Source organism: Triturus cristatus, chromosome 6 (genome assembly GCF_964204655.1).
Source record: "Triturus cristatus chromosome 6, aTriCri1.1, whole genome shotgun sequence".
NCBI lineage: Eukaryota > Metazoa > Chordata > Amphibia > Caudata > Salamandridae > Triturus > Triturus cristatus.
This window is the reverse complement of record NC_140589.1, coordinates 111680557-111706659: the sequence shown is the minus strand read 5'-3', so window position 1 is coordinate 111706659 and position 26103 is coordinate 111680557. Positions and strand designations below refer to the sequence as shown.

At 46.4% G+C, this 26103-nt stretch overlaps 1 protein-coding gene across 1 annotated transcript in view; it reads right to left on the bottom strand.

The window, feature by feature from the left end:
• Positions 1-17265, bottom strand: part of LOC146816480 (exportin-5-like) — a 1728456-nt gene extending 1711191 nt beyond the window's left edge. Inside the window, exon 1 of the mRNA XM_085610324.1 lies at positions 17047-17265. Coding sequence (XP_085466450.1) covers positions 17047-17151 — 105 coding nt within the window. The 5' untranslated portion in view covers positions 17152-17265. The remainder of the gene's footprint in view (positions 1-17046) is intronic.
• Positions 17266-26103: the final 8838 nt, after the last annotated feature.

Sequence of the window (26103 nt, the reverse complement as noted above, 5' to 3'; positions counted from 1 at the left end):
ACAAAACCACCTACTGGAAGCCGCACAATCAGGATTCAGTGCCAACCACAGCACTGAGAACGTGCAGGCTGCTGCCACAGACAACATGAGAACACTCCTCGACCGTGAAATAATTGCGGCCTGATCCTCCTCGACCTGTCCACGACCTGTGTCCTTGGTGTATGCATCACGAGCCTTTACGGGTATCAGTTCTACCCTGCTAACTCAGACTTCCACGCTGATTACTGGGAGACCTGCTCTCCTGTATTTTGAGGTGATTTTTCTTGTGTACTGGCATCTGCAAACAGGCCACTATTCAGATACCCTAGGTGCCCCACTTCTCCTGCTTATCTCCATCTCGGCGCCCTGAAGGAGGTGTGATCCATCCCAGGTCAGTCACCGAAACGCACGTCAGCACGGCTGTCCACTGATTTATACGTCTCCATCTATCTGATATATGCACATCCCTGAGGCTAACATGTAGCTTCAAGAGCATTATTCAACCACCGATCACTGACTATCCATGTTCATTCCGTGACTGCAGCATATCAAGCAACTACTACGCAGCACTGCATGCTGAGATGTATATTAAATACCACCCATTACCCTCTTACGAGATTCTTTATGGAGTCAGTGGAAGACCATTGAACCACTTGTTGTGTGAATGAGTTAGCATGAATTTGTGTTATGTCTGTGTGGAACTAGTGTGTGTCTGTTTTGCGCCTTGGTACTGTTTTCACTTATAGCATCTCCGATGCATAGGATGTGGTTTTTAATCGCAATATTTATTCAATGTTGTCCTAATGAAATTTTTGATATTTGAAAATGTTGAATAAAATTAATACTATTGTCATATAATCCAGGTTTTTTAACTTTCCTGTCATGTGTATAAGACTGTTGGTCTCCATACAGTTTCCCAGTTTTTTTGCTACCAGGGGACTGGATTAACAGTTTCCTGTGCTTCTTTATCTCCGACATATTGCGGATCTACTTAAAAATTCAGGCAGTGGGTTTGGTTTTGATTGGACTGTCCGCGGCATTCGACACAGTCTTCCACAACACCCTCATCAACAGACTCTACAACATAGGCCTACATCAAGACCTCCTCAGGCGGATCACTTCTTTCCTCACAGGATTCACACAGAGAATCCGATTTCCGCCCTTCACCGCCGCACTCAAAGACATCATATGCGGCGTACCACATAGATCATCCCTTAGCCTAACCCTGTTCAACATCTACATGACCACCCCCCCCCCCCCGCAGACGTCGTCAGATCCCATAGACTCAACATAATCTCCTACGCAGATGACACTCAACTGATCCTCTTGCTCACCGAGGACCCCTATAATGCCAAAACCAACTTCTGAGACGCCATGACCACCGTAGCTAAATAGGAGAGAAGCAATTGCCTCCAACTCAACTCTGACAAAATTGAAGTACTGATCATCGGGAAGAACACCTCCACACGGGATCACAGTTTGTGGCCTGCAGAACTCTGACTCACACCGACCGAGCTCGCAACCTCTGCATCATCTTCGACAGACAACCAACAAGTCAACGAAGTCGCCTCCTCCTGCTTCCACACACTTCACATGCTCTGCAGAATCTTCAGATGGATCCCAACCAACACCAGAAAGACCGTCACACAGGCCCTCGTCATCAACCGTCTCGACTACTGTAACGCCCTCTACACCGGCATATCCACCCAGCTCCTCAGAAGACTCCAGACCATACAGAACGCAGCAGCGAGACTCATCCTGGACCTCTCCAAACAAACCCACATCACGCCCCCCCACCTGAGAGACCGTCACTGGCTTTCCATCCAGAAGAGATGCCTGTTCAAGATCCTCATGCACGCCTACAAAGCCCTCCATGACATATGATCCGCCTACCTCAGCCAACAACAGAAGTTCCACCAACCCGCTAGACACCTGCAGTCCTCTTCACTTGCCCTCGCACACACACAGCATGCATAACGGTGGCCGCTCCTTCTTCTTCGTTACTACCAAGTCCTGGAACGACCTTCCCTTCCAGCTCCGTCAGCCCCCTCGCTTGCAGACTTCAGAAAGAGACTCAAGATCTGGCTCCTCGACAGATACAGCGCCCAGTTACCCGTAGGGGTGACAATGCTGCGCTTTAAAAATGCTGTTTAATTGATTGAAATGCTGAGTAACTCTTGGACAGGGGCGTGATGCCGAAGGCCAGCCAACAGTAAAACTTTCCCTGCATCTAGATGAATCTGCAGGACACAGGTGTATAGCAGATGTGGATGGGATATAATGCAAGAGAGATAAGAATAGCACAACCAGGCCCACACAGTGAGCAATATGGTACTGCTGCATGCTGCACTGACTAATGAGAGCATGGTTCCTATGCCCTGAGGATATTTGTGTGTCAGGCTAGAAAGCCTCAAACGAGACAATCTGACAATCTACTATTGCAACAGTAGATTGCACATTTTTGACAGAAAATGAAGAAACTACCTCCTCCTTCTTCTTGGAGGTACCACAGAGTTTCAGAGAGTGGTGGATAATGGACTTGGGTACACATCTCCAGATTTTCACTGATATATGAAGATAAGCAGCTGTCTACAGAGATGGGTGTGGTGCCTATACTGCGGTGTACCCTATTAAACATGTAATGAGGCCAAGTGAGAGTATTTAGTATATTGGGATTTCCGATACATACTGAGCTCTGTGGTTGTAACCTGCCCTCGACTAAAGATCAAAGGGTACAAAGCTTGTGGGGAAGGTGAATAATACACCCATGCTATGTTCACACTACACCCTACTTTATATGTTGTAAAAAGATGGCCTGGCTTTGGCCCTCCTTACTCCTCCCTGGCTTGAGAGGATGTTGTTTCAAGGCATTCTTTAGTGAACGCGGAAACATGGGTAAGTTCAAGATGGTTTTACATACACATATGTCCACTAGCAGACGCCACTGTTATCGCCCACAGAGGAACTACTCCAAATGACAACCAGTGGAACACTTTCTCACAGGGACTCCAGGAACAGGTGGCATAAACATTCTATTGCATAATTACATAATCTTTTTTTTTTTTTTTTTTTAGAAACACAGAACCCAACCCCCTATCGAAATAAAATGAAAGGTGAACAAACCCTACACAATACATATCTAAGAGCGCAATATTAATATAAGATCATATCATCACAATAATGGCCAAATCTAACATCACAATACACAGGATATTCTCAGTTTCCATGGCACAAACTTCTCAGGAGAAGACCTGCGTAGAGATAGATACAGAGCATCCACCTTTTCATCCACCTTCTGACCAGGCAGTTAATCCAGTAAGAGTTCTGGTGAAAAAACCTTGCCCAACAGTAGTGGGCCATCACCATTTTGCTTGGATATCTGGTCCGGCACCATTCCATGTACTTTGACCACTTTAACGGCATTCCACCAATGACCACCTTTAACTGTCACCACATTGCCATATACTTTATCAACAACCACACATACCTTGCATCCCTTTACCTTACAAACACGTTTATTTCCACCTGAACCATATCTCCCACACAAAACCATTGTTGTTTGGCATAGGTTCTAACATCATGGTTGTGTTTTTCCCACTTTTGTAGGTGTTCAACCATGCAGAATAAAGTTCATTTATCAAAACTCTTGTCGTCCTTACCCTAAAGTCATCTGGACAACCATGCTGGGTAAAGGATAGTGGTGGGTTGCTACCCACTTAAGAAGAATAAGAAAAGTAGCTACTTTGGTTACTGAGAGTGGAGTGGAACGGAAGGACCATAACATTGACCCAATAGCTTCTTCTACCGCACACACCCATTTTTCGTGGCCCACTTCATGCAGTCAACCACTCTGTTCATCCTTTCCACCAACCCATTATTTTGTGGGTGATAAAGTGAGCTCCTAATATGTTTGACATAAGATTCATACAAAACCATTTCCATCTCCTTATCAAAAAACGGAACCCCGTTATCTTAAACATGTTCCGGGAAACTTTCCTTTTCAAAAATGTGCCTCAGAAAAACCACAGCATTACTTGCAGTAGGCGTGGAAGAAAGATATTACGGCAGACTGCTTGTTGTGATAATCCACCAAAGACAAATGCATACCCTAGATGAGGGGGTAATTAGTTGAAAGGCCCAACCATATCAGTCCCCAGTTTCACCCAAGGATTCTCAAGAAACTGAATGGGTTGAAGTGACTGAGTGATCATATTGAGCCCTTTCTCTGCATTGTTACTCACAATACACCCCTTCACAAAAGAGCAAATTTCCTTATCAATGGAGGGCTACCAATAGAGAGCTCTGACCCTCCTTTTCCTCAAGGTAGCTCCTAAATGTCTATTGTGCGCACAATGTCTCAACAGGGGACGAACTGAACTGCGCGGAACACATTTGTCTGCTCTTACCAAGAGTTCATCCTCAATGGATAACTCTTGTGCAACCTTGCAAAATAGCTGCAACTACGAATGCACGCTTCTTTCTTTGGACCACCCATTCACAATACAACCTTTCACCTGACCCGAGATTACATCTTCCTCACCCGTACTCTTCCACTCCAATTCGGAATGCACTTTAAGCTCCACAACATGCACAGCCACAACCAAACATTCCTCTTTGTGACAATCGGGATCTGCATCATGTCTGTCATGTAACAGCAACTTGGACAGTAAATCTGTTGTGACTTTAGCTCTCCCTGGTATGAGTGCAACCTCAAAATCGTACTGAATTAGTTTAGCTGCAAGTCGGGAAAAATGTGGTGTTGTATACCTAACCCTTTCACCATTCAGAATGCACATCAGTGGTTGTGATGAGTCTGGAGAACAAGTCTCCATCCCCATACATAGCATCTGAATTTTTCTATGGCCCAATAACAGGCCAACAATTCCTTTTCAATAACCGAATAATTTACCTCTGGTTCCCAGAGAACTCTGGAAGCATAACCTATGGTTACTTCCCCACACTTCATCTTCTGGGTCAGTACGGCACCCAACATATACTTTCTCACATCAACCGTAATCACACAAGGAAGATTGAGATCATATGAACCCAACGCTGGGGCGTAGCCAACTGCCGGACATGGAGGACGTGAGCTGAAAGAGCTCCGTTCCCTACCCTGACAAATAACGGAATATCCTGCAATTTACTGGACCTGCACGGTTGGGTCACCCATCCTGTCGTCGCGGAACACTTCTGGCCCCGACGGCTGTGTTCTTGAGTGCCGTACATCTGACGGATCCTGCCCAAGAGTACGATGATCCTGAACGGCATCGGAGCCGTGGAACAGCAATGGGCGGAGCCGCGTCCCTAGTGAGTCTGTCCCGCTGGAATTTGGAATCTCTGCGGTGCATACGGCAGCTGTGAGTGGAGTCACCGAGAAGATTGCGGCCACTACGCCTGATCGGCGGTGTTGCGGTGAGAGACTGTGGTGAGCGTTTGATCTTCCGGCTCACTGTGCAATACCAAAGGCCGCGGCAACGAAAATGGCGGATGAGGGTGGGACAATCCTTGGCCAGCATTAGCAAAGGTGGAGACCAGCCGCGCCCTGATGTGTGGAAGCGAGTGCAGGGAATATTGGCATCACGGAGTGTGGGGTCGGCGGCCGCATTAACCACCCCCCCCCCCCCGGCATGTGGCATATCTCGGCACTTCTAAGGTGAGCCTCGGTTGTGGGGCAGAATTGTGGGACTGTGAGACGGCGCCCCTGGTACTGCGTCCGACATTGCTGCTTCCCACCGCATACGGGAGGCCGCGATCTGCATGCAGCCACACTGCAGTGACCTACGCACGCTGCCTCTGCCTGTTGTAATTGCTGAACTCCGATGCACAGACCAGAGCGCTGCTGCTGGGCCCCCTTGTGACTGCTTGTGCCCCTGCCCCCAGGATTAGCGACCACATATGCAGATGTTGGTGATGCCCTCCAACTGCTGTTGACCTGATTGTGGAGGAGTGCACGCGATCAGGCTGTGAATACAGTGATACTGCCACTGCTGGGACTGATTTACTACTCATTGGTGGCGCAGAGGCCGCCATTACTGGTGGTGAATGTGAGGGGTGCAGGATCAGCGCATGGATGGGATTCAGGACCTGTGACCTGTGGGATTTGTGTCGGTGGACGCAGTTTTTGTGCGACGAGGACCGGAACTTGTTTGTGGGTGTCGCACTGTGGGATATAGTGCCCTGGTGGCCCCTCAAGTGACCATCCTGGAGCAGAGACGGACGTGCGGACGTCGAGGCACGATGGGAAGCACCATCAAAAGCAAACAAGCGGATGCGGCCGCTGATGGCGAAATGCAGCTCACATTTGGCAGTGACCCCTCCAACAATTCGGACAATGACGTGATACCTCCCACTGGAACAGATCCACACGATGCGAAGCTGGACTTAATCTTGAAGGAAATACGGGACTCACGGACGGCGCTGGAGGCGCGCATGGGAACGATGTCCACCGATCTCTGCCTACTGCAGGCAGACCACAAGAACCTGCCCGATAAGGTCAAATCGAATAAACTGGCACTAGATGATCTCATACCCCAGCAGACCATGCACTCCACTCAAAAAACAAGTCCAACGTCAAATGAAAGGCCTGCAGGACAGAGTGGATGATGCGGAGGGGAGGTCCCGCCGCAATAATGTCTGCATACTTGGTATACCGGAACGCAGCAAGGGATCCAACCCCACAGAGTTCGTAGAGGACTGGCTGAGAGATCATGTGGCGACAGAGGGCCTAACGTCATTGTACAGTGTGGAGAGGGCGCACCGAGTGCCTCCCAGGCCTCCTCAACCAGACGCACCACCCCGCCCGCTGATACTACATTACAAGGACCGCGACACGATCCTACGAGCTGCCAGAGAAAATGCTCCCACGCTTCAAGAACAAGACTATCTCTCTCTATCCGGATTTTACCCCAGCGGTCCAGAAAGCTAGAGCTACTTTTTTGGGAGTCAAGAAGACCCTGTGTGCACGCAACTTGAAATATGCACTGCTCTTCCCAGCTAGACTGAAAGTTGTTCATGGACTAAAAGAATATTTCTTTGAAAACCCAGAGGAAGCAGCGGACTGGCTTGAAATAACTTTTACACTGGAGACTTCTCAGACATCACTTCCGTCAGGACAGCTACGTCGTGCCTCTCCGATACGGTCTACCGGACTGCCCAGACTGGGATCTGGCAGCACTATGAACACAATGGACGCTGGCCCAACATCGGAACAGATCACCAACAGCCAGAAAGATGCACTCCTGGCGGCGTTGGCTGCTCACGATGCTCAGACTGTGGCGACCTCGGAATACTCTTCGGATGGGGACACGGTGCGCTCCGACTCTGAAACTAGCATAACGCTGTTCCCATCGATTACAGCGCAGGTTGCCAAAGATTTCTAATGTTGTGGTCCAGGAGTGGTAATGTATACAGAGAATACGCAATGTATGCTACTGTTGGTGACTGTTGTAGTGGGTCTAGTGTAACTGTGTTGTATAGTGAAATATGTTAATGTAACCAGGACATTTTCAAATGGGCAATAAGTTGCCTCTACGAACTGTCGCAGTTCAGACCTTCACCCCCCAGGCGATTGCGATTAGGCATTTATTGTTTAGAATCCATGTTGGACTTTTGTTTCAGGTTTGGTCCTCTGATGTTTTCGGGGGGAACCTAGCATTGGGGAATATATATGTTAACGCATGCTTGGCACACTGGCAGTTTATTTTTACAGGGATTCGGTTTCCACACATCACATGGCAACTACACTTTCTCCACCGCAATGGTATTCGAAAATAAATACACTTACTGCACCTGGAACGTGAGGGGCATGGGCTCTGTCCATAAAAGACACCGTATCCCGGCGCAACTGAATAGAAGGAAGGTTGCTATAGCTTACCTACAAGAAACCCACCTTAATGCTGATGAGGTAGCCAAGTTGCAGAGGAAGCGGAGGGGGCAACTGTTTGCTACTACGTACTCGGCTTTCTCTAGGGGGGCGGTGCTGTGGATGCGAAGTAGTGTCCCTTTCAGACTCGTAGAGCAGAAAATAGACATCAACGGCAGATATGTGTTACTTCATGGATTGTTGGACGGGGCTCATGTGGTCATGGGTTGTATATATGCACCAAACATTGATCAAGACAAGTACCTAGCTACACTGAGCGCAGCCTTGACAGACTGGGCCGAGTATCCTTGAGTGATAGGAGGCGACTTTAATGCTGTATTAGATGTTGACTTAGACAGGTCCCACCCCCCATTACACGCTACAGAAAGCAAAAAACAAGCTGAGGCACTTAAGAGGTGGACAGAGGGATGGGAACTTCGAGACGCATGGCGGGCTAAACATCCAGAGTACAGGGAGTATTCCTTTTATTCACCACCACACAGGCTACACACCAGGATAGATCGGTTCCTCTGTTACGGTACCCTGATGTGATCCATTACTGTACTCCATATGGGCAAAACCCTATCAGACCATAACCTGGTGGAATTAACCTTGCAGTGGGGTAGGGTTCCAACTGCAATACCGACTTGCAAGCTGCAACCCATAATGCTGGAAGACCCAGTCTTCCGCCTTGCCCTACCGGAGGCGATTGATCACTATTTCTTGGAAAATGCGTGATTCGCTATTACTCGCCAGACAGAATGGGATGCCTTTAAAGCGGTCATCAGGGGAGTGGCAATAGGCACCAAGACAGGAGTTCGAATTGCTCTAATAGAACGGCTTACGGAGCTTGAGGGTACCTTGGCTGCACTGGATGGGGAGGCCTTGGGGCCGAATGAACAACTGACACAACTAGGGGAGGCTAACATTCAATACGCTGAACGACTTGAGGAGCTACGTGTTGTAGATTACCAGCTATATATACCGAAACAACATACACAGGCGGACAGGTCAGGGCCATTGCTAGCATGGTTGGTTCGTAATGCCCCTCTCCCAATACCCATTTTGGAAATCTAGAACAGTGTGGCTGCTGTGGTGAACACGCAATTAGACATCAATAACGCGTTTAGGGACCACTATGAACGACTTTATGGTCCACTGTCTGGACTTACTGACACTGATTTCGAACCCTTTTTCGACGGAATACGCCTACCACAACTCACACAACAACAACGTGACGAACTAACACGGCCAATAACGGGGGCGGAAATTCAGCAGGCGATTAAGGCTTTACCGCGTAATTAAACCCCAGGGAGTGATGGCTTACCGGTCGAATTTTATGCGTTGTATGCCGACCTGCTGATTCCTCGCTTGCAATGCATATATCAAGAGTCGTTGGAAGCGGATGGGCTCCCTGCTACTGCCCTGCAGGCATTAGTGGTCTCTTTATTAAAGACGGGGAGGGATGGTTTACTTATCTCGAGCTACAGACCTCTATCACTTCTAAATACGGACTATAAGATCCTGAGCAAGTTGTCGGCCACTCGCCTTGGTCAGTTTATCCCTACACTAATACACACTGATCAATATGGGTTTGTACCGGGGAGAAATACGGCACTTCATATCAGACGACTCCACCAGGTCATGCTGGGCACAGGTACCAAGGAAGGATGCATATCACTTGATTTGAGACAGGCATGCGACTCTTTGCGCTGGGACTATATGTTCTATGCCCTTGCACGATTTGGTAAACCGGATGAATATATAGCATGGGTGCGCCTACTATACACAAACCCCACCGCACGGGCCAGCATATTTCAGGACAATATACGGTGGTTCGGGGAACCAGGTAGGGATGCCCATTGTCGCCATTGTTATTTATCCTGGCATTTGAACCGCTTCTACACAGACTCCGTGTTTTTGCAACCTGTAGGGGAATAGCGCGGGGTCGCACATCTCACACTGTCTCAGCATACACAGATGATCTCATACTTTAGATCGAAGACATGGAGGCCGACCCGCACCCCATGCCTTCCATATTGGAGTAGTTTCAACACCTTTTTGGACTGGCTATTAATGCTGCTAAGTCATATGCGTATTTCTTTGATAACTCTGTGAGGAAAGGTCCCTTTAAATTCGGCCCCTGGACAGTCCAAATAGCACCCGATACTTTTAAATATCTAGGAATACAGATTTACCGCAATGCCACGGACCTCTTAGATGGCAACTTATCACGTGCGATAGCTGCGCTCAAATCTCAAATCCAGTTCTGGGTTTCGCTGCCCCTTTCGGTAGCGGGCAGAGTGGCCATCACGAAAACGGTGCTGCTACCGCGGCTCCTTTATTATTTCACCAATCTACCTATCCTTGTCCCCTTGAGAATCTTTAACGTATTGAACTCTCTGGTGATAGATCTGGTGTGGGGCACTGGGCAAAGGCGTATTAGCCTAGCGAAATTGCAATTAACTACGAAACAAGGGGGGGATGGGAGTACCGGATTTACGTGCATATTGCTAGGCTAGCCAATTGCAGTGGCTAGCTTATTGGCTTGCAGGACGTAACTTGCATGAATTGGACATGACACCACAAGATAGGGACAAGGGGATTATCCACAGGCTTTAACTACCTCAACCCCCCCCCCACCAGCATCGACACCCCACTTATTGAAGTTAGCCATTACTTAATGGAGGAGTGCGGTGAGATACACTGGACGGACAACACCGTATGCCCCGACTATCCCGCTACTGGGTATCCCTACACAATCGGGACTGACCACTAACCGAGCTCTGCAAGCATGGACTGATACGGGCGTCACTACGAGAGGAGAGTTCTATTCGGAGGGTGTCTTAATGCCGCATGAAACATTTGTGCGCGTACACTGTGCCCCCGATACAGTGTTCCTATTACACGCACATGTATCTAGATATATACGCATCACATGGCCACAGGGGGATACTGAACCGACCACGAATGCCCTACTTACCATGCAATACCTAATGGGACACGAAGCACGACTGACAAAATGGCTCACCCACAGTATTCGGACTGAGACGGCAATCTCCTTTCGACTGGCACGCAACAGATGGGAAGATGACTTAGGCCGTGAGATTACAGTTAAGGAATGGGACACCATAGTGGGATACCCCGGGAAGGTGTCTCGTAATCCTAGATTTAAATGCATCCAATTGATGTTGCTACACAGAGCTTATTTAACACCACGCAGATTGAGCACTATGTTTCCGGGAGCAAATGATACCTGCCTGCGCTGTCATGCACCTAATACGGGATTGATACACATGGTATGGGATTGCCCCCGACTAGGGTACTACTGGGCGACAGTGTGCAAACTACTGGCGGATGTAGCCCAGGTGCGCCATACCGTCCCCTTGAAATATTACATACTGGGACTAGGGCCTCGTGAAAAGAAGAGTAATCCCACCTCTCGATTTACCAACCTTGCGCTACTTCTAGCTAAAAGAGCCATAACCACACGATGGAAAGCCGCTAGAGCCCCATCCATACAGGACTGGCATGTGGAAGTGGTGAGATTGGGGAAGGGCTGAGGGGGCTGAACTAAAAAGAGGAATATAGAGGCCTAAGGAAAACACCTATCTCGCTGAGCTGGAATACAATGCTGGAGGAATATGCTGGGATAGATATATTATCCTACTAGGGTGTACTGTTATTATAGATTGGGGGCTTAGACCACTGCTATGTGACGCATGGGTTCCCTACATTATCCATGGGTTGTTACATTGTATAATTAACAGGACTGCACAGTGTACCCAAGTCAGATTGTGGAACCGAGATACACACGAATTCAGATATGGAAATGTGAAAATGCTACTATAAATACTTATTGCCGGGCATGCGTGGAGGGAGGGTGGGTACATTTTAGTTAAGTTGTTATAAATGTATTGAGCACTGATAGATTTGATTAATCACGGTATGTTTTACTAGACTCCTGGTATAGGAAAAAAAGCTGGAAATTATCCGTACTTGTTTGCAATTGGAGATTCTGTTACCAATTTTAGACTACTATGCAATGACTCGCAAGGATTCTCATAGTGCTTCGGCACTATCAATGTGTATTCTTCTACACTGGTTGCAAATGTATGTAATTATGCCATGTACTACTAGGAAAATGTATCGCGTTATAATGCCTGGCTGATTGTTGTATAAAATATGACCCCAACGCCTTCGCATGTGACATTTCTGTTTTGACATTATCAAAGGTTTCCTGACACAGCTCATCACATGCCGATGGAACTTTTTTTTTTTTACATGTTTGTAAGGTTTTCCATCTTAGTGACATACCCTGGTATCAATTTGGAGCAGAACTCATATAAACCTATGAACAAACATAACTCCTCTTTGTTTATAGAATTAGGACATTCAACTACAGCTTTGACCAGACCTGGCCTAGAGCAAATTCCATCTCCCGAAATCTAATGGCCAAGAAACTCAATGTTTTTCTTCTAAATCTCACACAATACTTCTTTCCTCAAAGATTCTGAGAACCAACCTAAGGATCTTCTCATGTTCTTCCAGCCGTTTTGCATAATCAACACATTGTCCTAAAAGACCACACCATCCCTTGCACCTTCCCTAACAACTGATACATTATGTGTCAGAATACTGACGCCGCAGATGCCAGACCGAATGGCATGTGACAAAATTGGAAGGTGCCAAATAGTTAATTAAAAGCAGTGTGATGTCTGGATGACTCTTCTAACACCACTTGATGGTATGTGAAGGCAAGATCAATTTTAGAGAACCAATCCGCACCACCCAAACTTATCTAGCCATTCACTTATTTTGGGTAGAGGATGGTAATCCACCAAAATCTCTTTGTTGGGACTCCTCAGGTCCACAAAGAGACTCAATTTACCATTGCGTTTGCAAGCTACAACTAATGGAGACAACTACAGGCTCGAGTCTACAGGTTAAATTACCCCTTTGCTCTGCAAATTGGGTAGTTCCCTTTCCAGATCACTTCTCAAACTGAAAGGCACTGATCTAATCTTGTGCTAAAGTGAAAACACCTTGGTTGATTTTGACCTCATGCTTAAATCCTAAGATCTTACGCAAACTGGGGAAAAACTCCTTCAATATCATTTGTGATCGGTTGATCTTGGACTACCAACACCTGTTCACTAGTACCTGACCATAGTAACATCCAGAACAGACCCTGAAGAAACCATCCTAAAATGTTCAGACCCTTGATTGCCACATACGTATTCCCTTGAATTCTGCATCTAGTTAATTCAAGTACATCTTCAATGAAGCCTTCTAATTCAAATGGTCCTGCTTTCATGAGAAACCAGTATTCTATTGGGAGGAAATAATTTTCTGTCACACCAGCTCTCCCAAAACAATTCCGACATAATCATAGTAATCCTTGCACCCAAATCCATCATCAGGTGCAAACACTTACCACCTACCAGCACATCAACATAGGAGTCAACACATTGATTGGGTTCACCACTCACTATGGTATCATCCAACACTACCATAATCATGTCCTAGAACTCACTACTAATATGTTGCTTTCCCATGTTCTGTATATCCTACTCCACAATAGAACTCACCTTTCTCTTTCCTTTTCTTGGCCTGTCATACTTCTGCAAATGTGACCAACTTTTTACATCTGTGCCATTTTGTTTTTAGCAGGACATCCCTGGTCTCTTCTGCTATGAGGGTATTTGCCGCATCTGAAACAAACATTTTTCTGCCTAAAGAAAAACTGTTGTTGTTGCCCCACCAATCTTTTCCTTACATATAATCCACCCTGGTTCACATTTACCCCTTCTCTCAGCGGTGGTTTTGTTCAATTTTTTTAAGGATAGCTGAGACAATTCTATACTTTTTGCAGCTCTGATGACATCGTCCAATCTAAGATTCCCCTTTCGTAAGCAATTTCTGTTGTATGTGTTTATCTGAACAGTGACCAATAAACTGATCCCTTATCAATTTCCACATTGACATTGTGCTTACGGATGTATCAACGTTTCCCCTCTGCATCGGTGTTCTTTTGAAAAATTATGTCAAAAAATAACTAAACTAGGTTAACGTCAAATCTCTTTTCTAATTTCTTTACTACTTCCTGGTACTGGTCCAATTCTTTCCCTTCCGATAGGTCTATTTCTGGAAAATGTTAAAATATCTCCTGCCCTTCAAACTCTAAAGAATGCAACAAAAGAAACTTTTTCCTTTCAGGTCTGAAGCGCGAAGCACCTATTTTGTCAAGATACATCCCAAATGCATCAAACATCTGCTTCAATGGAATTGGTGGATGGCCTGGCGTTTCCATAAAGGGTGAGAGGTTTACAGATTGCACAATGAACCTAACAATTCCCAAACACTATGTACAGCCAAAAGCAATCATACACATCCAATAATCTCCACACATTAATGCACTATCCCAAAAATAGTCGAATAAAGAAAACGTGTGTCTCCCCATTGGACCCCGAAGACATGCTCTGCAAGTCAGAATAGGTGTGCGTGCCTCCGTTGTTCTCCAGAACTCAGGCATGCTCAATATTTTACTACTCCATGGTGGTTGCGGTAGCTGGTGCCCGTTCCTTGTTGCTGCTGCACCGCTGTTTGAGGAACACATACTTTATCCTTACCAGGTGCACCGTCGTCTTTTCACATAAACCCATATAACTCACTTGGGTTCCTATTTGCCACACATCTGAAATGTTTTATTTGACAAACTGGCTTGGGTGCAATTTTACACAAGCAGTCCCTTCAGCACTGTAGTATATGATGTATTAGCACTACTATAATTAGAATGTTGTTATGCAGTTTCTATCATGTTGTCAGTCAAACCTCTCCTCAAGAAGCCCTCCGCAGACCCAACGGACCTCAAGAACAACAGGCCCATCTCTCTTCTCCCCTTCGCCGCCAAAGTCATTGAGAAAATCGTCAACACCCAGCTAAAGGACTTCATAGAAACAAACAACATCCTCAATCATCTCAATCCAGATTCCGTAGTAATCACAGCACCGGGACCACCCTCTTAGCAGCCACTGACGACATCCGCACCCTCCTCGATCAAGGCCACACTGCAACCCTCATACTATTAAACCTTTCAACAGCCTTCGACACCATCTCCCACCGCACACTAGCTGCCTGGACTCCACGATGCCGGAATACAGGGAACTGCCTTAGACTGGATTTGCTCTTTTCTCTCTGCCAGAATACAAAGAACAAGACTCCTGACCTTCCTCTCCGAACCCACAGAGATCAAATGTGGAGTATCCCAAGGATTCTACCTCAGTCCCACGCTCTTCAACATCTACATGGCCCCCCCTTGCAAACATCGTCAGAAAACACACTCTGCGCAGTATCCTACGCCGACTACACGCAGCTCACCCTCTCCCTCACCAAGGAACCTGACATCACCAGGCACAGTTTCTAGGAAGGAATGAAGGACGTTGAATCCTGCAAGTACATCAGCTGCCTGAAGCACAACTCGGAGAAAACGCAAGTCCTCATCCTCAGATCCACCCCCACCGCATGGAACGATGCCTTGTGACCCCCCCCTCCCCGCAGAGACCCACCCACCCTTACAGCCCAAGCCCACAGCCTTGGCATAATACTAGACTCCTCACTCACCATGAACTGCCAGATCAACGACATGTCCTCCTCATGCCTCAACACCCTCCGCAAGACCTTCAAATGGATTCCCCGCTTCCAGACTCCAGGAAGACCGTCACCTATGCACTCATCACCAGCAGTCTGGACTACGAAACATGCTCTATGCCGGAATCAACAAAACACTCCTTCACAAACTCCAGACCATTCAGAATGCCGCAGCCAGACTCGTCCTTAGCATCCCACAACTCGACCACCCAGCACCTCTGCGACCCCCACTGGCTCCCAGTCGAAAAGAGAGTAACCTTCAAACTGCTCACACACGCAGTGGCATAGCAAGGTCGGGGGTAACCGGTGCGAAACTTGACAAAAATGTGTTTAAAACACATTTTTACCATTTTGTCACCCCCCCTCGGCGATTATACCCGGGGCGGACCGCACCCCCTTTCCTACACCACTGCACATATGCCTACAAAGCCCTCCACAACACCGAGCCCCAAAACCTCAACGAAAGCATCTCCATCCACACCCCCAAGAGAAACCTACGCTCTGCCGACCTAGTCCTTGCCGGAGTCCCCCACATTTGCAAATTTGCAAAGCCAGAACGGGAGGCAGATCCTTCTCCTACATCGCAGCCAAGACCTGGTACGAACTCCCTCTCAGCATCAGACGAAGCCCCACACTGCAAGCCTTCAGGAAGGACCACAAGACCTGGCTCTTCGGATCACCTCGGGGCTGCCCAAACCCTCCCTCTCCCCAGTGCCTTGAGACCCTTACAGGTGAGTAGTGCGCTCTATAAATCCCTGATTGATTGATGTTCTCCTTTCCTTATTCCCACCACATTAGCTTGTGCTCATGGTGGAAGGTTGACGGAGTTTGGACAGTTGGGAAGCCGAGAGATTCATTCGGTGGTGAGGCGGTTATACAAAGGAGAATAAACCTGTGTCCCTCCACAGTGTCCTGTCGTAACTACAAGCACATCTGACAAACTCTCAAGAGCTCTCAATACACAGCTAACCAGGCTGATTACGATTGTGAGCCAGCTCCTAGTTGTGTGGCAGCATCTCACTATCAATTCACAACTAATCTGGCGCTTACTATTGTAAACTGAATCCTAATTATGTGGCAGCCTTTCACTATCAACTCACAACTAATCCGGCTCATCCCATTGTAAAGAGAATCCTAATTACGTGGCAGCCTTTCACTATCAATTCACAACTAATAGGACTGCTTCCCATTGTAAACCTGCTCCTACTTATCTGGCAACCTTTCAGTATCATTTCACAAAGATCCCGTGCGATCGATTAAATCACACACACTGTGTTTTACTTTTGTCATGGGTTTAAACCGCACCGGTTGCGATAAAACTCGCCGCATCCCCCTTTGCCTCACACGCATGCCTCCCCGCAGGCGCACTTGTGCAACTGCCCCAGCGCAGAGGCGACGCTACTAAGAGTCCACCCCGCGTGCTCCACAAGCAAGTGCCTGGAACCGTTCTGTCAGCAGCGCGCGCAACGTCCCTCGCGCTAGGTTTCCGCTGCCGTTATTTCCGAGCGGAGCCTCCTCGCTCTTCCGAACTGTTGTCTTCGCTGCGCCCTACTCACCTTCTGAGCCTCAGGTTTCCCCTTCTGGTTTGGCGCCACGGAATTCACAGTCATCAATTTTTGCTTTAAGAACTCTACAGAAGCCCCAACCTCCTTATTCGACATCTTGCCGGCTGTCACCGGTCAGGTCTTCCTCTCCCTTCCACAAAAATAAAACACAAAATTGTGGGAGGGTTGAGAACGAGGCTTGAAACACAAAGATGGCCCCTTGCTTACTGCGCATGCGCACAGACGGGAAGTCATAGCATCTCTTTCCTGCGAATGAGCAGTACATATGGCGGCAATGCTGTGGGATCGGTTTTGCCAGAAAGAGGACGGAGGCAGTGTCCGAAGAAACCGGAGAGCTCGGAGGACCAGAGAATGGGGTGCACTACAATGTTGAATTTCCGTATAAAAAACACCAAGGCTGGGTAGCCTTCATTCCACCTTAGCGTAACTATTTATTTCACACTTGCAGGTTCCTGCTTGGTTTTGCCAATGTTTTAATGTTATGTTGTAGAATGGTGTGGCTGCTGTCTAACCTGTTGAAAAGTTATAATAAAAAAGTGTTATAAGCATTTCTATTTTCTTATATATAACCAAGACGACATTCTGTACCACTGAATGACCCTATTTAAAAAAAAACACAAAAATGTATTATATTGTTTTGTGTTTGTAATGCTGGCAACCTATTCCTGCCTGTTGTAATGCTCATTTGTTATATATTTATTTTTTGTTGGGGGAGGGGGTATAAATAATGGGAAGGTAGATGTTGGGAAATAGTATTTGAATTATTAAACTAGTAGGAGATGGGTAGTAGGGAAGAATGAAGAGATGTTATATTCCGTGGTCAGACGGTAAAGGGGCATATTAGAAACTGTGGATAGAGGGTGGAGTCAGTATATATAAATACGCATTGAGGTTAAAGATAGAGAATTAATCTGTGAGGTAAAGAGGGTGTGTGAAGGGGCGAAAAAATAAATATATGAAAATGAGTGAGTTAGTATGAGAGGACAGCAATAGAATAGAAAGAATAATACCTAGAGGAAGGAATAATGGTGACAGAGAAAGAAAAGAGAGCTAGAGTAAGAAATTGTGTGTGTTTGTGGTTAAGAGAGTTTGAGGAGATAAAAATACATTTAAAAAAAAAAGAGTTAGAGGAAGTGAAAGAGCGAATGAGTATTAATTCATCATTTTGCATTTTTACACGCTAACACAGTCTGGGAATGGATTTCACCTAATTAGTACCGATTTAGCACCAAAATACAGCAATAAGCAACTGAAAGACGACCAGTCAACTTTTGCAGAGGGCCTTCCAGTGCACAGTAACACGTGTCGGCATATTTTAGTATCTTTTGATCACTTTGAGGAAGATACAATTTTTGGGTAAATTCTGCAGATGTGCAGCAGATGATGGATTATAGGTCACATGCGGCAAATCCATAATTATGAGAAAAATGCAGCAGAAGTCTATAGTTCCAGTACCCTTGTTATAACTAGGACGCATCTGTTGCAAATTCCATTTGGGAAGCTGCACTCTAGTGTGGCTTGTACTTCCCTTGAACAAACAGATCTTAATTTTGAACTGTAATTGTGATTTTGTGCTCTGAACTGAATTAAAATTTATCAGAAATACGCTTGCATTACTTGGTTACAGTCCTTCAGCTGAGGCGGTGGTTGAAAGTGTTCAGCACTTAAGTCTCAATGGCAGCACTTATGAGAGTCTAATTCTAAGTGAGGTACACTAACATGGTGTTTAATCATTCAATATACATAAAAAATATATATCTTCTGCCCAAGCCTTTCTTTTAGCTTTGGGGGCCTGAAATAGTCTGCATTGTCACACTTGTGGCTGTGTGATGGTTAGTAGTTGTGTTGGTATTTGTATTGGCTGCGCTGGCAGCGGCAAAGTGTGGTGCAAGCTTCAGTGGCCTTCTAAAAAGGGCTTTGGCACTTACTGTTTTTTTAGAAATTAAGTACTGCTTGGCTCTGTGTAAGGTCTCTAGACACCCACTTTCTGCCTGCTATCACGATCTCCAAAGTTTCCCAGATGCTTCTGTGAGCAGCTTAACCACTTCTGGGCTTTCCTCTTTTCATTCTGGGATTTGTAGACTTGATTTTATAATGGGAGAATCAGGACTACTGGTTCCAAAATCAAAGAAAAAACTAGATGAGCTATTCAGACGTGGAACTGGGGGAACTTGAGCCCTCCGGCCACATTGTCATTAGTGAGGACAGTCAGTCAGTCCACTCCCCCAATGCTTACAGATTGCGGCAGTCAGGGCCGCGTGAAGCAAGAAGTCACCCCCAGATATCTCATTGTGTTCGCTAAATACGTAAAACAGAAGAAGCGTACCACTCTCATATAACTGCCCCATGGTGTACACTCCAGCCTCCTCCCATGTCTCTAGCCTCCTCCAATCTGCCCGGTGCGGTAATGCCATGCAATACTTCAGAGGTATCTGCGGCGCATATGGGCGCCTTGTTTCAGCCCTCTGCAAGCTACGGACCCAACACTTATGCACCACTCTGAGTTCTGCCGACATAACCCTGCATGGTAGAGGCAACCGCAATACTATTCTAAATAGAAAGTCTGGATCTGGACACCCTTCACCCTGCTGTATCATTCCCCAGAGTTGACTAGCCACCCATCTTGTCAGCCATTGCAGTTTGGCTGTAATATAATAATATTCAAAATCTGTTACCGCTAATCCCCCTTCCGCTTTGGGCCGCATCAAAGTCTTCAGAGCCACTCGTCTCCGTCCACTCTCCCACAAGAACTTCATCACCATTGTCTTGAGCTGCTTAAACCTCTCCGCTGGGATCCACACTGGCAAGACCCCAAACACATACAGGAGCCTCGGGAGAGTCACCATCTTTAACAGGGAGTTCCTACCCACCAGCGACAAGGGAAGGGTACCCCAAAAGTCTAAACTTGCTTTCATCCCCCGTATGACCTTTCCTACATTTCCCTCTAAAAGATCTGTCCTGTGGTGATATATTTGCACTCTGAGATACATCGTCCCTCCCATTCAATTCCTTCCACTGTCTGCGGTTTCTCCCGCCCCTGCTTAATAGGAAACAGACATGACTTATTCCAATTTACCTTGGGACCTGCTACTCTCTCTAAGGCCAACAGCAGATCTTTGGCTCCCTCCAGGTCCGGTCCCGTGGAGCTTAGAAACAAAATCATTTTGCATACCATAGGATGCATACCTGCCAGCGTAACATAGATCCGAGAATGCCCAGCCGAAATGGCTGATCGGAAGTTATTGACTGACTGTAAGATAACCCCGCAGATGCTTTCTTGGAGAGAAAATTCAACACTTGTGAGAGATCTGCCTCCACGGGATCTACATGTTTCTCCAAGCACCAACCTGACCATGCTCGCCACGCTGAGGAATATTGTTTCCTGGTAGAGGGAGCCCAGGCCTGCTGGATGAAACCAGAAGCTTCCTTCAAAATTCCTGGCAATGTCCACTGTTGCCTCAAAGCCTCCAGGCCATCAGGGATAATTTCCCCAAAAGGACTTGTGGATGCAGTTCCCCCTGAGGGCCCCGGAGCATTGTCTGAGAACATAGTAGGAGAAGAGGGAAGTCGCACGCTAGCTCCAATAGAATTGGAAACCATGGTTGAGCTTTTCACACTGGAGTGACTAGAATGATCTCTGCCTGCTGGTGAACTATTTGGTTCGCCATCCTGGGAATGACGAAGGAGCTCCAAGCAATTGATATGTAGTGCCAACTCCTGGAGGGACCATCTGCCCCCTGTTGTCACACCCCCGCATCGCGCCCCAAGCCCCACGGGCTGGCATCTGATTCTATCACTACTTCAGGGCGAGAGCCGATTATGGTTTGACCATTCCAAGCATCCCCATGGGCTAGCCACCACTTGAGCTCCTCCCTGACCTCGTCCGAGAGGGGAACTTGGTCTGAATACAAAAGTCCCTTCTGAAGGTGCTGTATCGTTAGGCATGAAGGGCCCGGTAGTGTAGATGGCCCGGAAAAATTGCTTGTATTGATGACGCTAGAAGCCCTACCAGGCAAGCGATAGCTCTAAAAGACATGACCTGCTTGGTCAATGTCGCCTTCAACTCATTCTTTAGATCTCTCATGTTGGATTTGGGCAACTGAAGTTGGGCTTTCTGAGAATTGATGACAAAACCCAGGAACTCTATCGACTGACTCGGGTATAGAATTGACTTGGACATATTAATCACAAAACCTAGATTCTCCAAAAGATGAACTGCCATCTGAAGGTGTTGAGATGCTAGGGAACGGGTTGAGGCCATGATGAGTATATTGTATAGATAAATTATATACCCTGTTCCCTGAGATGCGCAGCCACTGGCTTCATCAACTTGGTGAAACACCAAGGAGCTGAAGAAAGACCGAAAGGCAGGACCAAATATTCCAGCAATCTGTCCTGCCACCAGAAATGCAAAAAGCGCCAGTGGGGAGGAAAGCTCGGCACAGTTAAGTAGGCATCCTTGAGGTCCAGACGGACCATCCAATCTCCTTGTCTCAGAATGTCTGTCAATAAATGAATACCTTCCATTTTGAAGTGCCTGTATTGGACAAATTGGTTGAACCCTTTTAGATTTAAAACCAGCTTGTGTCCACCTTCTCTTTTCTGCACCAGGAAGACATTGCTGCAGAAACCCACAGGGTTTCGTCACAGTAAGCCACCACACGTTTCTCCAGCAAGTCTGCTGTTTCTCGCTCTATAAAAATTCCGTCTCGTTCTAGAAAAGCTCTATGTGAAAAACCTGGACCGTTTGTAAGACCCATGCTTCCCGTGTATTCGCTGACCAATTGTGTAGAAACAATCGGATCTGACCCCCTAGAGGATATGATATCAGACTTAGCACGCTAACCTTAGGTAATTTGGGGCTGGAGGTTGGCCCACTGGCCTCCTCTGTGATAGCAGCGACGGGAGAATCGTCTGGTCGGGTAGAAAGTACTGCCTCTGGTGCTATCATTCCAGTCCTCCCTACCGTGACCGTAACTGCCTCTGGGAGGGCCTTGATGAAATTGGTGGCCTGGCGAGTGCCCCTGCCTTGCCCGGCCCGTCCAAAAACACCAGCCTGGAAGACGCGAAAATGTTTGCCTTGTCCAACGACGTGAAGGTACCAACATACCTCGTCACGTCCTTTACAAATTGGACCCCAAATAGAAGACCTTCCGCCAGAGGCCCTGCCTCCGTGGAGGCCAGCTCAGTCAGGTTGGTGTCCATCGGCAGCAGTAAAGATTTGCGTCGCTTTGTTGAGATGGCGCAATTTGCGTTACCCCCCCAAAAAATGGCTTGCTGAATCCATCCAGCCAAAATATCGGGATCCACTAGGGCTCCAGTCTCCTTGGCCACCAACGCCATCTCCAGGATCTTGGTCAGGGGCCCTGTCACATCCAGAAGTTTGTCCTGCAGCCCCGCCAGGCACGATCTATACATTTTTTGGGATCTTTTGCGAATTGTTTTAAGAACACCAGCATGCTGGGATCAATATGTGTGTCGGCCACTTTATCCGGTTTGTCGGGGTGAGGACACTCGGATCGCAATCTGCTACGTACCTCCTTATCAAAATGTTTGTGGAGGTTCTGGTGGAAGTTCTCCGAGACCTCCGGAGCCCAGTCCAAGGACCTCGGATGGACAATGTCCAGGGGGTTAAAATCAATAGAACTCACAGTTTAGAAGGAGGCGGGTTCGAGGGGAATGTCATGCGTCCTCTTGGCCTTTCTATTCTTAGGAGGGGACTTGTGGGACGAGGAATCTGTGTCTGTCCCTGGGGTTTACTGGGCGCGGATGGTGCTGAAGTCGCCACTGAATATTAATTATCCGCAATGGAGGCCTGGGGAAGGATAGCCAAGGCCTGTGCATGCAGCCATGAAGAGGACTTGGCCTTGCCCATGCCTTCTGATGACTTTTGCGCAGGGCCTTATGGAAAACAATTGGATCTGGTGGGCGAAACAATTGCTGTGATAAATATATTCGATACAAGAGAAAAGGTGTTTCTCACTTCCTTTTTCACAATAAATGAAAAAGCGATTTCAACATGTTTTACATTCAATAGGGAACACACCAAGAAAACACAGGGAGAGTTGATTTACTCTTATATTTTTCAAGAAGTATTGAATATTAAACAGCTGTCACAAATACAAGTAAATTGCGAAAATACAAAGGTGAGTATTGTGAGAAGGTGACGTGGTGACTGGTGAAGTGAACAGTACTCTATATACAAAACATACATATGTGACATAAATTAAAAGAATTGTTGAATTTCTGTCCTGTCTCGTTATTTAACACATGTAATGCAAGACCCAATACTGATTGACAATTGGTCAAGAGAACTGCGTAGATATGTTGTGTGATGGGAAAGTGTTGACGTTTCATCCCTGGACATGGCGCGGAATGTTAAGCGTCACTGCCGGTCTTCCTCAGGACTATAAAGGGAGAGGTGGACAGCCTATAAAATTAATTATAGAAAGGTGGTGATCAGGTGTGTTCTACAAATGTAGAGACTTTAATCAATGAGCTTGCACGAAAAGGCGATTTTTAAAATAAGGGAAACACGTCTTGAATACCCAAAGTTAAAGAAAACCAAAATGCTCGCAAAGAACATATGGTGCGCGGCCTTACCAAAAAGTGAAGACGTAGTGGGGATCCAATATTGGTCTCCAAAAGGCAAATTCAAATAGTTTGGTTCAGTCGCAATGCATCATTAGTGCAAATTCTTCCTAATTGGAAAATCTGAATTTCTCCACCATTAGGTTGGAGTCTGAAACAAAAATCAATGAGGAATGTGTTTGAGTCATAAGATCATTACTAAAAAAATTCTATGGCACTATGTTGATGGAAGGGGAATAGAGCCTACCTTAGACATAGGCGGTGCCACAGCAACACACGACATCCACCCGCCGGAGTCCTGTGCTACAGCCTTCACTTTGTAAAAGCAGCCAAGAATTAAAGTTGAGTGCTGCAGGGTAAAGAAACCCATTAGAAAAGGCTATTAACATTAAACAATCTCTCTAAATCTGCGTGTGTTTCAGTTTTCATAGCTCTCGCCTTCAACAACAACAGAGCATCTGTTCTTCCTCCAAGGAATTATTCTTGTGAGGCCGCAGTGAAAGCAGAAGGCTTTTCACTGCTGGCTGACGTCATATTCAGCTGGAATTCTAAATAGGCACGATACGGTGCAGCAGCTCATTAGAGCTGTCAGGAGAAAGTGATCCTTATCAGTTGCTTTGGCCTGACCGGATCTTTTTCAAGCAAGTGTCTTAGTAAGTAATTCAAAAAAATGTGCAAGCGCATGTTATTTAAACCAGTACATCAAAAGCATTGGTTGACATATAATATATAAATGTCATCTGAATTCAAACAGACTGAGGTTAGGGGCTGTCAAGATCCACACCTGACAGATGTAGTATTATTAAGTAAAACGTACTAGTGCAAAGAACTAAGGAGCACTTCCTTCTATACTCCTCACCAAGGAATACATTCCTAACAATTCATAAAGATTCAGCACTTCACAATACATGGATATAGTAATGTTCAAGACATTGATCACATGAAAAATCCAATCGTTCGTCTTTTTTTGTACAAAGGCTGGTCTTTATTAAGTTCTTATTAAAATCTCAAAGGCTCATAGCCAACTTGTTTCGTCTCAAACCAAGACTTCTTCAGGGCTCATTTAAATACAAATGACCTTTTCGTTAATTGCAACACAGTCACACGGCTTGATAACCGGCAGCATGGTCAAACAACGTTATCTCTTTTCGTCGTTGAGATACCGTTGTTTGACCATGCTGCTGGTTATCAAGCCGTTGTTATGGACATGAGTGATATAAAAAAAACTCTTCCAATCCTGGGAACCATGTGACTGTGTTGCAATTGTGAAGTGCTGAACCTTTGTGAATTGTTTTATAAATGTCATCTGTTTACAAATTATATTGTTAATGGTTACACAGTAAACTGTGGGAAAACAAAAATTGATGAAGCATATAATATGCTTATTGCACACGGCCGACTAGTAATTAATTTAAAAGATGAGCAACATATTCCATTTATACAAGTACATTGAGATAATCAAGAGATGAGATCAACATATGCACTTTATACAAATAAGGATGGAACAGTTAGATTGAACACCACATTATTGATACAGCATAATGGTTATACTTGTGAAGTTCATATATTACTATTATTAGTCTGAGACCCAAGGGTATACAAATTTAATGGCAGGAAACAATGATGAACTCCTCGACCTTAGCGCGGCGTTCGATACCGTCGACCATCAACTCCTTATCGAAAGACTGGCAAGGGTTGGAGTAGAAGGTACAGCCCTATCCTGGCTGTCATCTTTCCTGGCCCAACGGTCCTATCAGATTTGGGAGAAGAACGCCCGCTCCTCCGAAATGCCCCTCCAATGTGGGGTGCCTCAGGGCTCTTCCCTGAGCCCCACATTATTTAATATCTATATGTCCACATTGGAGGAGGTTATCACCCCATTCGGAGTGAGCGTCGTCAGCTATGCTGACGACACACAACTAGTGGTGTCTTTGTCCCATCCGAAACAACAGAAAGCTGATCTCTTCAACTGTCTTACGCAGGTTCATCGTTGGATGAATAGATCAGCCCTAAAACTAAACGGGACAAAAACGGAGGTCCTTATACTTGGCCCAAAAGGAACCTCACTCCCCCTGGATAGTTGGCCAGCCTGTCTAGGTCCCCTCCCTGACCCAAAAATAGAGGTGAAAAGCTTGGGAGTATGGATCGACTCCGATCTCTCATTTACTCCGCAAGCAAAGAAGGTAGCAGGGACCTGCTTCGGTCTTCTAAAATCTTTGAGGAAAGTCCTGCCCCTTCTTCCCCCTAAACCCCAACAACTGTTAATCCAAGGTCTCATAATATCGAGACTAGATTACAGTAACGTGATTTATCTGGGCGCTCCCGAAGCGACCCTTAATAAATTGCAGAGAGTTCAGAACACTGCTGCCCGGATCATCACAAACACCCCGGCCAGATCATCTGCTAAACCCGCTCTCAAACTTCTTCATTGGCTCCCCATAAGGGAGAGAGTCAAGT